At 36.0% G+C, this 14,182-nt stretch overlaps 1 protein-coding gene across 3 annotated transcripts in view; it reads right to left on the bottom strand.

The window, feature by feature from the left end:
• RNGTT (RNA guanylyltransferase and 5'-phosphatase) overlaps positions 1-14,182 on the bottom strand; it is a 196,693-nt gene that overhangs the window by 158,532 nt on the left and 23,979 nt on the right. For all 3 annotated transcript variants that reach the window (XR_009958007.1, XM_062572774.1, XM_062572773.1), the window contains exons 7-8: positions 8,948-9,057; positions 8,007-8,108 (exon numbers count right to left, since the gene is read on the bottom strand). Coding sequence is in view for 2 of the 3 variants with exons in the window: in XM_062572774.1 (XP_062428758.1) it covers positions 8,007-8,108; positions 8,948-9,057 (212 nt within the window). In the remaining variant the exon portion in view is untranslated. The remainder of the gene's footprint in view (positions 1-8,006; positions 8,109-8,947; positions 9,058-14,182) is intronic.

The raw sequence follows: 14,182 nt of genomic DNA, 5'->3' as shown, positions 1-14,182 counted from the left end.
ATAACTTCATACCCCAACAGAGTAAGAGCTACACAGCATTACCATTCAATAGTGCAAAAAGTTGGTAAATATTTAAAGTGCGTATTTTTAAGATGGGAGTTAGAGGAGGGAGAAAGACAAAGAGAACAGGAGGGAAGGTGTGGTATGAAAGTGCCCAGATGAGTCTAGTGTGAAGTCTTCACTCCATCGCATCATTGTGAGGCAAATTTTCCTTCCTGATGCCAAGACTGGCAAAAAGTATAACCCAGAAAACTACATAACAAGACATCCAAAATGAAATACATAATTCACTGATACATTATCCATCTAGGGCCAGAAATGAGCCCCTCAGAAAGGTGAGATTCATATCTGAAAAAAAGCTCTTTGCTGATGTTTTTCGGTGACAAATGGCCCTAAACCTTCTTGTTAGCACCAAAACCAAAGCCATCTGTCAAATCTCAAAGCCCTACTATCACTGTTCAATTATGGCAAGGCAGCTATTTAAAGAAATGCAGAACAGGTAGTGTTTGCCAAATGCTACTGTATTTGAAAAATGTTCATATGAATTTCATGGTTTACAAAGATCTAAATGCAAACATTTAGTGTACCTTTACACAAGAGTGTAAAACACTTCTTGATCACACCCCCATCATGTTAGTACGAAGACTTTTTTTTTCTAATTAAAATTGAATGTGTACAGAAGTGAAAAACAAAAGGTACCCACACAAATTTAGGAAAATTATTAAAGCTGTTAACAGTTTGCATCTTGTTCAGGTCACATTTTAACATTTTATAATATAGTTCTGTTTGATAGTATTACTTTGAATTACTCTATAAACATTTAAAAGCTTTTTATTCTTAGTGGTAATAGCCTTTTCCTGAAAATCAGTGTCTCACACCTTACCTACACTACTCCTGCTTGAATATTCAGCTCCACTCATTAGAACAAAACATCTGCTACAAACATTATTAATGAGACATGCATCAAGGGATACAGGCGAGCCGCTAACCACCTGGGCTAATCACTTTACAGTACAAAGTTGGTAACGGAGTCGTGCAGTATGCCTGGAACATACTGTAACAACTATCTGATCCTGATAGCAACTGCTATGTCTGAAGCCTAGCCCTACACAAACTGATGCATTTGTAAAGCCATTTATAGATTGTAGCTACTGCTAACATACAGCATATACTTGTATTAACAAAGCTAAAAGGCATCATTTTAGTACGGAAAATTTTTCAATTTGCCCTTTAAATTTCTGTGCCTCGTGAATAGATCAGGATTAAAATATTTTAAGACATCAGAGGTTTAACAACTGTTCCGTTAAATGTACAGTACAGAATTCACACCATCCAAACAAAATAGTTGCAGAGACTTTTTTATTTAACAAGTGGTTGTTTTCCTCAGAAATGAACGGCTTACATATAATATTTACATATGTGCAAATAATTGGCACAAATTGAATGCTTTTCCAAAGGGTCACAATGATAAGTGAACTACAAAGCTTTTTTAATTCAAAGTTCAATTGTCTATATCTGAGTTGAACGCAGGTATGTGTTTACACATAAGCTTGATAAGTTACTATCATAGCTCATGAGATCCAGTCAATCCAGAAAATGAAACCTTGAGCTATTCAGAAAATCAGTCACAAAATACCTGCTGCAAGCCCAACTGAAACACTCTGTAGAAGGCACTGACTGCAGTGGGAGCTTAGATACCTCCCACAGCTGCAGACAAACTGTGAACATCTCTTCCATGCCACATCCTACTAGTGCTCCATGGAGCACCGTATGTAGCGCGCAGCTCACCCTTGTCACAGTCCCTCTCTAAAGAAAGAGGAGAAAACGAGATCAGATCTTAACAGCCTTCAGTACCTATCAGGTTACACATCAGGACTTCCTCATACGCTTCTTTACACCCATGGAGGCATGACAGTCCTGAAACATTTGCTGTCATTTTTCATTTTAGAATGGTATAAAATGACAAGAAAGCTGTACCACCAGAGTGCTAGTTTTTATAGCACATGCTATGGGTACATACTACATACTAAGGCATACCGCTGTATGCCTTGCATACAGCATTCAGGAGTATTTGCGAGCGCAAGACTAAAACTGAAGGACTGCCTTCAAGTAAGGCAAGAAGAGACAAGTATTTATCCATACTGCTTGCTTATGCTAAAAATTGGACCAAACCATCCAGATAAACGTATTTGAGTTTCCTTTTGGAGCAAAGACATTGGCTTGCTCCAGCGAGAACAAGGTGATGTGCAGTGGAGATGCTTGTGGAACAAGGGCTCTGAAACAAGGCAAGCAACAAGCGGAAACACCAGTGCAGACATACACAGGGAATCAGTACAGACTAGGTAAGGACAATCCAGAAGTTTTTGAACTCTGATCTCCATGAGACTGAAAGAAGATGAGTTTCTACCCAAATCAGACTCAAACTATTTACACACATGTATATGATGCTACTCCAACTAAAATCCCTCAAAATACTTTAAGACTGAACTATGGTCAAATAATTTAACTAATCAATTACACACTATTTAGACAATGCAAAATGTTAAACAGCACTTTTATGATTTTTTTTTATTAGGGGAAGAAAAATAAGGCCATACTAAGAAAGCAAGAAACATGCACTGTTTTACCACTGTAAAACACAGCTCTTAAAACCATAAAGGTAAAAATTCAAAATTCAGTTCCAGCTGAAATCATTAGGAAAAATAGATCCCTAAAAAAAAAAAAAAAAAAAAAAAAAAAAAAAATCCTCAGGGAAATTACTAACATTATACACCAGTTTAAGACAACCTACAAAAAGGGCTTAACCGTGGAATCTCTTGAGAAAACTACTGTGGCAGTAACAAAACACACATTTTAACAATGGTGGAATGTAAGAAGTTTGGCTAAGCTGAACAACTATTTTTCTTAACCAGAATGTTTTATTTAAGTGAGAAAGTATGAAATAAGGTTTTTTGGTTAAATATCTACATTTCTGTAAGTCAATATAAGAGACTACATAGATTCTATAAGAGTCTATGCAAGTCTTCTATAAAAATCCAATCAGGCTGATGAAACAGTAGTATTCTTTAAAGGAGAAAGAATAAAGCCTGCAAGTCAAATAATTTTGTAATAGGCAAGCTGTTATATCAGACTGTTATATTAAAACACACTTAACAGAATAGTTTCAGAATAGCAGGAGATCAGTAAACAAATCTCCACTCTGCCTTAATATTAAATTCAGGAAAATTATGACTATCAACACAAGCATTCAGAATAATTAATGAAAACCTGTTTAATTGCAAAAGGAGCCTAAATCTCTGGAGAGTTTTTGGAATTTTGTCTAAAGTAAAAATTGCTATAATCATTTTTCATTGTTGACTAGGATAGCTATCATGACACACTGTCTAAATGTCCAAATGGTAGATGAAGTTTTCATCTGTAATCTTTCTTTTACCACACTCCTTCAGCTCAGTTTCATTAATACTGGATCTCTGTAGCACTCTTCTCTGAATATACCTATCAGTCTGTGCACCTCCACATTCAGCTTTAAGTTGCCTTATGATCTGTATAAAGAAAATTCAACAGAACTATTTAGTTTCCTCAGTTCTACTCTTCAAAATCTATTCTGTTTTGGTAGCCGTCTAGAATGTCAAAAATACAGGAGGTAATGTCCAAAATATTTAAAAACTATTATTATACAAAATTACATACCCAATTTAATTTCTTTCACAAAAGGCAGTCTTCTAGGTACACTACTATTTTATATACAATTATTTCACTGTTCCCAATGTATGCATCCCATACGCTTGAATAAGAAAATAAGAATATTCTATAAGACTTCAATTTTACAAAAGAAAAACATAAAATACATGATATCAAAATATTTTTCATAATGAAAACAGGAACACAAAAGGAAATGTGAAAGAAAATAGTTTACAACCCTACAGCACAGCACTAATTAACTTCTTTATGTCCTCTTAAAATTTGTCCCAAATCTTATCAAACTATACTAACCAAGGACCCAGGGTTTTGAACACAACATTTGCTAGTGAAAAAGCACACAAGAGGCATTGCAGATGAATCTTTTTTTTCGATTAATACCAAATGGCTTTCTATAGAGAAACTATTTTTAAAACATAAAATTATTTTCTGCTATTTCTATTTCTAGAAGCAGTACATTTAGATTTTTCTAAAGCATTTTCATAAACTAATGCCTTTACTACATACAAAAGTAACTGTAAATCAGTCTCTAAAACAAAGGCTTCCTTCAGGACAGATATTCCAAAAAAGACAAAGATTACCAATGCCAATATCTCACCCATCAAGGACACTAATAATTTGTAAACAATATTTTCATAGTTTCACAAGTAAATGTCATGAGCAGTATATCTGGAATGTAGATTAATTGCATAATGAGTGCAAAGATTCCCATCCGGCTCCCTGGGTGGTCAGTTTAAGTTGGCTGGGTTTGTGTGTTTACGCTCAGCAGCATTTCAGTGCACCTGTACTGCTCTGAGAATAAGCCCAGATCTCCCAACAACCTATTTCTATAACCTGGCTTTCTGAGAACGTCTGCATCATATTTCTCTTGTGGTTGTGCATACTGTTAGTCAATGTTAATAAGCTCAATATTCCCAGCCAGCTCCTAATGCTTGGACGCAATAGACTGCGAGCTTACTTTTACTTTCACATCGTGCTCTGCACAAGCTAATAAACCATTCAAATACAGAGAGCATACGAATTTAGAAAAATTCTAGAAGACAACTTATACCATTCGTTGGTTTAGCATCAAAACTTTGTCTCAGGATATGAAAGGGATGAAAGGAAATACGCTTTCCATTACACAGTGCTAAAACCAAACAGTTTTTACCTATGTCAATACACAAAACCACCAGTCTTTACCAGTAAAAACACAAATCCTGACCTCCTCTTTCTGAAAGCAGACATCTCATTCATGTAACTGATGCTTTCTAACTTGTGCATGTGTGCTAGTCTAAAACACTAAGCAGAAATGAATGTAACAGTCCTTTTCTTACCACATGCACGTTAATTATAACCTCACTTTTTCTGATGAAGTCAAAGCAGATTAAAAGGTTATTTAATTTTTATTCACTTAGAGCAAATGAAGTTACTCCCCTCAGCACAGATTACAATTGCTTTAATATTATCATATGTGAAGAATATATTTTAGAAATAAAAATCAAACTATTGAAATGAATGAAAAATACCACATTATTTAAATTCTTCCTACTGTTGAAATATTACATGATGTAATAAATGCCATTATCAATTACTTCACAGTAATGCCCACAGTCAAAAGAAAAATTGTGATCTGAATGCTATTTAGAGATAGATTAAGGCTATTTCCATTAATACCTGAGACTCTTTATTTTAGTTTTGAAAATAGAAACACTGAAATAAAATAGAATTTTCAATCTCTGCTTATGACAGTTCCAAAACCTCAAGAGAATGGTTTTAATTGCAAAAATGTTTAGACCTACTAAAATATTCAAAATACATGTCCTATGAAAATAAGGAATTTTATTTGCAGAAGATTTGCTTATAGGAAGAGTCACAGTATCTCCACAGTATCTTTATGTGATTTCCCGTAACACCACATTGGACCAGCAAATATGTTCTATCCCTCACCAAAGTTATGGGGGGAAGGAGAAGATGAGAAGAAAAAAACCTGTGCGACATGACTTTTTCCCTCCATGACTGAAAGCAAAGAAAGGAAACGCTGTAAAAGATGTTCTAATCAGAGTCTCACAAACTAATCACCTTGAGTCCCTGTCTCGGAGGATGCATCACACAGGATGCACTGTTCTTAAGAGGCTAAATTTCTTTCATCTTTTAGGGGGCTCTGGTTCCAACCAATATAGGGAAGGTGATGCCTAGTCATGGCAGGAGTTATCCAATACTGACTGCATTTACTAAAACATTTAAAACTATTGCTGAACCTACACTAGCAACAACATTCAATAAATCAACAGCTAACACAGCACATTTCATCATAATCCTCACAAAGCTGAGGATTCAGTGATTTTGATCAAAATCATTAGATTTTGTTAATGCTAAAGTAATTGTTGAAATACTAAAATTGCAAAAAGGTAACTGCAGGTGTAGAAGTTGTAAGATAGTAAAAACAGGAATTCCTTGTTTATTAGCATTTGGCTGCTGGTGTTTTACTCCCATCACTCATACTGTGGAAGTAATTCTCTGACTTGTATATTGAGAAATAATTTTACTATTTTTGCAAGTGTAACCAGCTGACTCCCAGCCCTTTTCAGTACAGCTGCTTAGGTACAGTGGACACCAAGCTAAATATAAGCCAACGGTGTGCTCTCGTCACTAAACAAGAGGCTCTGTATACAGGGCTACATTAGAGGAATGTGGCCAGCAGATCAAAGTACTTATTAACTCCTTCTGCTCAGCATTGGTAAGCCACCCCACAGTCCTACATGCATTCTTGAGACCCTGATCCTAGAAGGATGTAAAGAAACTGAAAAAAGCTTCAGTACAAAGCTACAAAGATTGTCAGGAGCCTAAAGGACATGACCTGCACGGAGAGGCAAGAGGATGCTAAGCAGTGATCTAATGTTAGTATACAAGTTTCTGAAGGATAAGTTAAAGACAGAGTCCAAACTCTTCTCAGTAGTGCCAAATGATGCAAAAGGTTATGGCTACAAATTGTTTCTTAGAAGGTTCACTTCAGATACTGGGGTGCAGAGAGATGTTCGGCTTCCTTCCTGGGTGGCTGGTGCAGCACTGAACAGATTATCCAGAGGCTGTGTAATCCTTGCCACTGATTAGATCACTGTCACTGGTTTTCAAGACTTGACTAGAAGCCACAGTTAACCTTCTGCAGTGCTGGCAATAATCCTCCTTCATGCAGAAGGTTAGATTAAACAACTATCAGAAATTCCTTTCAACAAACATTTCCACAATTTTATGATTTTTGTATGCAATGCCTCAGACTCTCTTAAGGCAAAATATTTCTGTTTTGCAAAATATAAACTAGAAAATAAGTCAAATGAGTCGGTCCCTAGAATCCTATTACAATTTTTATTACAGCAATCAGTCACAATTGGGTGGGACTAGCTGCCCAAATACAGGCATCTAGTACCATTTGAGACACCACAAAATAGCTCAGATGCATTCAGGATTCAGGATGGGGCCAATACGACACAAAGCCTGTATGAAACTTGCACTATTCCATACTAACAGCTGGAGACATGGCAGAGCATCCTGTGACACCTAAAAATGACACCGGATGCAAATGTTTAGACAAGTGAATTCCATCCTGTTGAGATAGATACATAACCAGTTACAATCAGAGAAAAGTTTCTCAAGTCTCTTGCCATTCTGTATTTGGTAATACATAAAGTTTTCTATTTTGAAATGCTAACATAAAGAAAACCAGATATTAAATATAAGGATGTGTTTCAAACTGGAATTAATAACATTGAATAACTTCAACACATCAATCTGATCAGGTTGTAATCTGTTACAAGAACACATCACCTCTACAAAGAAACTATGAGAACCAGTCTGAGAACATGAAGCTACCAATTCTCTAACCAACCAGAGACACAAGTTTGAATAAAGGACCACGTTATGAATAAAAGAAACCTATGAAATTTCTAATATGAGCTGGCCATTGAAGAATCAGCTAGGAGTTTTAATTTAGTTTTTACGTAACAAATTCTTTAGCTTAACAAATTCTTACTGTTACCTGGAATTATTTTAAGACCTAGTGAGTCTTGCCTGACTGACAGGCAAGGGTTATGGAGAAGAACAAGAGTACATACATTTAACCATCAGTCTGCAGAACAGCTGCTATAAAGAAAGCAGACTACAAACTTCAGTAAATGTTGAGTACCAAGACAACAAAAAAAAATAAACTTTGAAGTCAGTTTTGTTGTTGGAATATACTTTGTCCATCGTACAACAAAATTTGCTTTCTTGAGAAAATACAGTCTACCCTATTTACTGTTTTTTTCTTTTTCCATTTAAAATAAACTTACCGAGTCCCATCTGCTTTCCAGCTAACTTTATATGGCTTCTGCTCTAAAAATTTAATATTTTGCTTGTCCATGGAAACAGGCTGTGCTCCAGGGAATCCAGACCTAAAAGAAGAACCATGTTTATTTATGTTTTACAAAGAGTAGCCACAGAAAGCAATGCATTTTTTACATCAGACTTAAAGAAGTCATACTTTGTAGTAGACTTGCTGCAAGGTTAATTTTCAATAAGAATATTTTCTCCAATAAGGTATTTTGCAGGAGAATCCACATGCTTTTTGATAAGAACATAGGTATTTGTTCAAGACAGAAAACTGAATTACGTAGAACTTCAAAGTTGTATTTTCAGTGGAAGAGAGATTTGAATTCAAAACTAATCTCTAAGCATCAGCAAGTTAGAAAAAACTATGAGCAACTCCCCGAGTCTTCTGCTTTAAAAAAGGAGAGAAGTTTACAGCCTGAAACATTAAAAGCAGCATTCCCATTAACACTAGACACAATTTCAAGTTGGCTTTAACTATGTTAAAGAACTAAAAGTGAATACGATACCTCAAGACTAAAGTGTAACTGCAGTTGTATGAAAAAGACTATTGCTTGGATAAATATTAAATTTTACACAAATAACTGGCCTAGACTACAGTTGCAATTTGCATAGCAACTACTCACAGGAAAAGATTTTATTAATCTCAGTGTAAAAGCAATTTTAGAATCTTGTGTCTTAATTTCAACAGTTGATCATTCCATTACATAGGAGAAGGTATGATCTTCACTTGTTTTACTATTGAGCATTCCTGAGGCTGCTCCTTTGTTTTTTGTAGCAATTCACCTGCAATTCATTGTCTTTTTTCTTTTTTATAATGAGCTTTTTTGTTCTGCAAAACTAGAAACATAACCTTTACTTCTAGATAGTATAAATTAACAAACTGTAAATATTCTTCTCATACCCTTCCCATCCACAGAACTGCTGACATTTTTGCTGTATCCCTCCTAACTTTGGTTGCATTGTCACCTGGGTCACACATTTAACTGTTACTCCTTCCAAGAAAATTGCACCCTAAAAAAAATAAAAATAAAAAATAAAATAATTAGTATTTTAAGTTTTCATAAAAGCAGATCAGAAAATAGCTGTGATCCTCTACACTAGAAGTTAAAGCCAAAAACTCTTTGTGATAGAGATTTTTTGTTCTGCATTTTAAAACACAATGTCGACATGTCAATTCCGGATTCAGGTTCTTTTACAATACATGACCACCACTAGCAGTACTAGATTAAAGACTTCTTCCAGTCTTCCTCAGCACTACTACTTCTCCAAATACCACGATACCATCATCTTAGTTTTGCCATATTACGGCAAATTTATTCATGAGCCATATTATGAACTCAGTTAGTGAAATGAGTTATTGGTGGGGTGGGAGGAAGAGGTAAATGGTAATGGATAGGCCATCCAGCATTTATTACATATGCACAATCCAGCATAATATTCTTAATAAAGTTCCCATGTCAAACTACAGCATCAGGTCTTGCATATTAGGGATCAAATTAAACACCTTTAGTATACAAAAAATTATACAATAAAAATCCAATGCAAGGCATGTATATATGGATGTGAATCTGAATTTAAACTGTATGTACATTAAAGAATATAAAACTCTCACATCTTTGTGATGCCACTTTTAGATATGTCAGAAAGTGTGGCCTCAAAACAAGCAAATTGGAAGACAAGAACAAAACTGAACTCTATGAAATGTTAAAACAAAAATTTTTTAATATGACTACAAATTCCTAAACAGTATTTTTAGATCAATAGTCCAACACTTTCCCTGATTCATAGAAAATAAAAGCTTTCCACAAACAGTAGAGATTGAGCACGTGAGACAAATTTAAGTAACTTGGTAATGAACAGTTTAAAGTCATTGGGAAACATCTATGGACACCAGTTTTGTACCAGTAATCTCAGCAGATCAAAAAATTAAACCCTCTAAATCTCTTTGAGATAGTAATTCTAGTACAAGAAGTTTAAACACATGGATTTTACCTCCTCTTAGGTCTAGCACATTCTAAGTCTCAAAATAAACTTAAACTAGAAAGGAAAAAAAATAGAAAGATTGAATATACTCATGACAACAAATATGGCTTTCCATGTTTTGCATGGTGCCAGATTTCAGGAGTTTTAGTTGATCTAGCAAAAACTGCCTAACAAAAGGAGTTGAGAACATAAAAAGCTGATTTCTAACAAAATTATTTGTGTAAGAATATGCTGGTATAATTTCATTCTCAGTCTAAACCAGGTTACTACCTTGCAGAACTTATTCTGAAAACCATAAAAAAGCCTAAGGAGTGATCAATAAAAGAACACTAAAAATAATACTCAGACTGAAATAATGCATGTTTTCCAGAAAATGTTTGATGGTGAATGAAACAAAGACAAGTTCTGCACAACAGAACACAATAAAGCCATAAAGCCCAGAAAGTTCCATAATTAAAGATTTCTACAGAAAAACTCAAACCTACCAGACTTATTTCAACAACATCTCATATAAATTCTCATTGCAGACTGAGAAGATCAAAGCACAAAGTTATATTTACTTAACTATGAATCCTGCAAATGAAGACAGAAATATTTCCTGCCTGTTCTCTAAAATGCTTGAAACTTGCCTTAGCAAATCTAACTGCACTATTGATGAAATGAGCCTTTTTGCTCCCCTCCTCTTCCACACACCGTGGCACTCATCTGCTCTACTCTTAAGCCAGTGGAGGAATGAAGCTGGCAAAAAACAACAACATAAGTTAATAATTGTCTGCCAACTGAGTACCCTAAACTAGATCATCATGGGATGAGTCAGCATCAGTGCCAGCCCAGGGGAAGCAGAAGGTACACAAGGTGGGCAAGGCAAGCAGCGCCGTACTTTCCACTAGCAGCCTGGACCTGGTTACGGTTGCCTTGGCTGCATCACAGAATTGCACTCCGAGAACAGTACAGCCACAAGCATTAAGCTATATCACGATCTTAGTTACCTTAAGCTCCACAGACTTCTGGTGTGTCCCTTATCCTGTACTTTTTTTTTTTTTTTTTTTTTTTTTTTTTTTTAATGTGTGCACCAGCAAGAGTGAGGCAGGGAGCCGCACATGGCTGGCCAGAACCGAGGCCAAATTCTCAAGCACTGCTTAAGCGCACCACAGAACAAAGGAAGACAGCTGTGACACTGCAGAAAATAATGCCACAATGTAATGGCCCTCTGGACAAAAATTAAAGCAAAAAGCAGGCCACAGGAAAGATCTCCCCGCAAAAAACAGGAAACTTGTGCCTGCCATTTGAGAGTAACTCACGTAGATTTTTCCAGTAAAGACAGTTAAGCAAATTCACAACTGGTTCTGGAGCTGCTATCAGAGTGCATAGTACAATCAAGTTTCCTGACAAACTGGAATCAGCTGCATGCTGCTTTCACACTCAACATAATTTTGTGCAGTTTAGAGAATTCTCCGTATGGTGAGAAAGAAAAAAAAAGTTAGTGAATTATTCAAAATTGCAAGAGTGTTAGCTTCTTAGAATGTAAAAAAATATATATACATCCTAATTTGGTTCCAGTTACTTAGCTTACCAGCTGGTGTGGCTTCTTTGTTTTTGTTTATTGTAAAAGCTTTTAATTGTTTACTGATTTTAAACACCTGACCAGACACAACAGGTTCTGTTGCAAAGGCAGCACATGCTTGATGTAAATAATTATATATGCATATATACATGCTTGTATTTTGAGGTTGAAGAGGGGTGCAATTTTGAGAGAACTAAAGAAACAAGTACAGCTTGTAAGTGGACAAACAAGCCAAGTTCCTCTTGTCTTCTCATGCATGCTTCTCCATTCCCCTAACTAAGCAGCCTGGTAACCCCTCCACACAGTGCTGTCAATTTTAAAACGTAGAGTACTGAGGCAGGGGGGAGCAAAGCACTGAGGACCCAAGGTGAAGAAGAGGCTGTACACTAAGATAGCAGAGGCAGAATATTTCAGTCAACTACAGGCAGAATATTTCAGTCAACTACAGCAGGCTAAGACTATAATCAGTTATCTAGAGACTTGATCCGATATGAGGATTAAAAAATGCCATGGACAGACCAAAAGAGGCCTGATCTTTTTTCCTGCAAAGCTTCAAGTATATTCATCAGCTAAGGCACAGCACTATGAAAACAAGGTGCACCCCCCCACAGCTAGCTCAGCAAAACTGTACTTTGAGACAGCATGAAAGTTCGCTTCAGTTCTGTCAAGAGCCACTTGGGTACTTGCATTCAGCTACCTCTGCGCAGTGGTGGGAACAGCCCCAACCCTGCATGTCCCAGACCCTGCTGGCTCCAACAAGGCCTGGGGCAGGGACAGCCGTCTTCAGCTCCTCAGAGAACTGCCCAAAGGCCAATATACTCAAAGAGAGTCCTCCAGAGGACAAGAAACAGTTCAAAACATATCAGAAAGAGAGAGAATATGTATCTTCTAAAAGGGAGGAAAGGAGAGCCTGGGAGTTAAACTGACCAGCTTATATTTTACTCCTAGAAACAAAGAAGCAAATCACAAAAACTGCTCTGACCATGTACAAGCAAAAAAGAATACAACAAATTCGTACTGATTCTCACTCAAGAACAAACTGTGCTCAACTAATCACCTGTCTTCTGTGCTGAAACAGGCTTCACAGAATAGGGAGAAGCAGAAAATATCACGTTTTGGATATTGGCTTTAAATCTTGTCTTGCACAACATTCTCATAGAATTGCTCAGAAAACATGGGGTAAATGAAACTTCTACAAAACAGGAAAGCAACCCATTTCAAAACCAGATTCCTAAAAGTTATCAGTGTTTCACTAACAAACTGGAAGAAGATAGTAAGGAGGCTCTATAGGGTCTGTTTCAGATGTAACAGAATTAATTCTTTTTCTTTAACTTGGGTAATAGAATATTCTTAGTTTTGTGACATGCGAATATAAGAACAGGGATATAGACTGTAGTGGTAGCTTTAGAATTCAATGTTATCCTTAATTTTACGGCTGGGCTGCAAAAAATAGGGTGCAATTCATTAAAAACAAATTCAAAGTTCTGTACTTAATAAAGAGTAAGCAGTTGTACCAATATATAGAAGTGGACAACTGGAGAAAAAGATACAAAGGCAGTAACAGACAAAAGCTGAATTAGTGCCCTTCTGTCTTGTAAAAGGCAATTATATTGAGATTTATGAACAGAAATATAGCCTTAAGACATGTGGAATATAATAATTCTCTATTAGCACTGAGATGACCTCAATTAGAGACTTATGTTCAATTATGGGAACCATAGTCTAAGAAAACCATAAGTCAACAGGATAGAATACAAAGAATGACAAGAATGGTTAGAAGCCTAGAAATACATAATGTAGGAAAAAGCGAACAAATTAATATTTAACAAGAAAAAGGAGAAGGCTGAAAGGAAACAAGACACCAGTTTTCAAGTACATAAAATGTTGCTGCAAAATAAGAGAGTAATTTTGTCTATATTCATCAAGACATATCTACAGGCAGAACAGTAAGTATAAGCATTAAACTTTAGCACGGAAAAGTGGGTTAGATATAGAGGAAAACAGTCACTAATATTTAGAATCAATGTACTTCAACAGTTAAACAATAAATATTATCTTTGTTATGTCAGCCACAGTATTTAATGGTTTCCCTGGTCTTACAGGTGACCACAGGACAGTTGCCCTCAGAACTGTGAGGAAAATCATGAACAGTAACAATCTCTTCCGGATCGAGACGTAACCACCCACTTCAGAGGCACTACGTATTACACCCTGTATTTCCTGTGAAATACGCAATTTCCATGGGAATATAACAGATGGTACTCTTCCTTAAACTGTAAAAGATCTGGCTGACCCATGAGGAATTTGAAAGTTCTGGCTTAGAACCGTTAACTTTTTGTCCTATTTACAAAATATTTTGGGTTTTTTTCTTGATAAAATGAAATTCCAAGCATCAGCTGATAATGTTGCTGCAATGCTACAATCATTTTTAGTGTGCACAAGTCAAAAAATGTTTGGATTTCTTCCGTAACATCAGAGATTAGAGCAGACTTCCTGTAACCTGTCAAGTACATTCAGCAGATGATGAAAGAAACCAGAATGGCATTATGTTCTTACTGTCCCAACAGTCTGCATACTGCAAAAAGAGAG

The sequence above is a fragment of the Rhea pennata genome, chromosome 3, assembly GCF_028389875.1.
Source record: "Rhea pennata isolate bPtePen1 chromosome 3, bPtePen1.pri, whole genome shotgun sequence".
Lineage (NCBI taxonomy): Eukaryota > Metazoa > Chordata > Aves > Rheiformes > Rheidae > Rhea > Rhea pennata.
The sequence above is the reverse complement of the archived record's forward strand: the minus strand, read 5'-3'. Positions and strand labels throughout refer to the sequence as shown.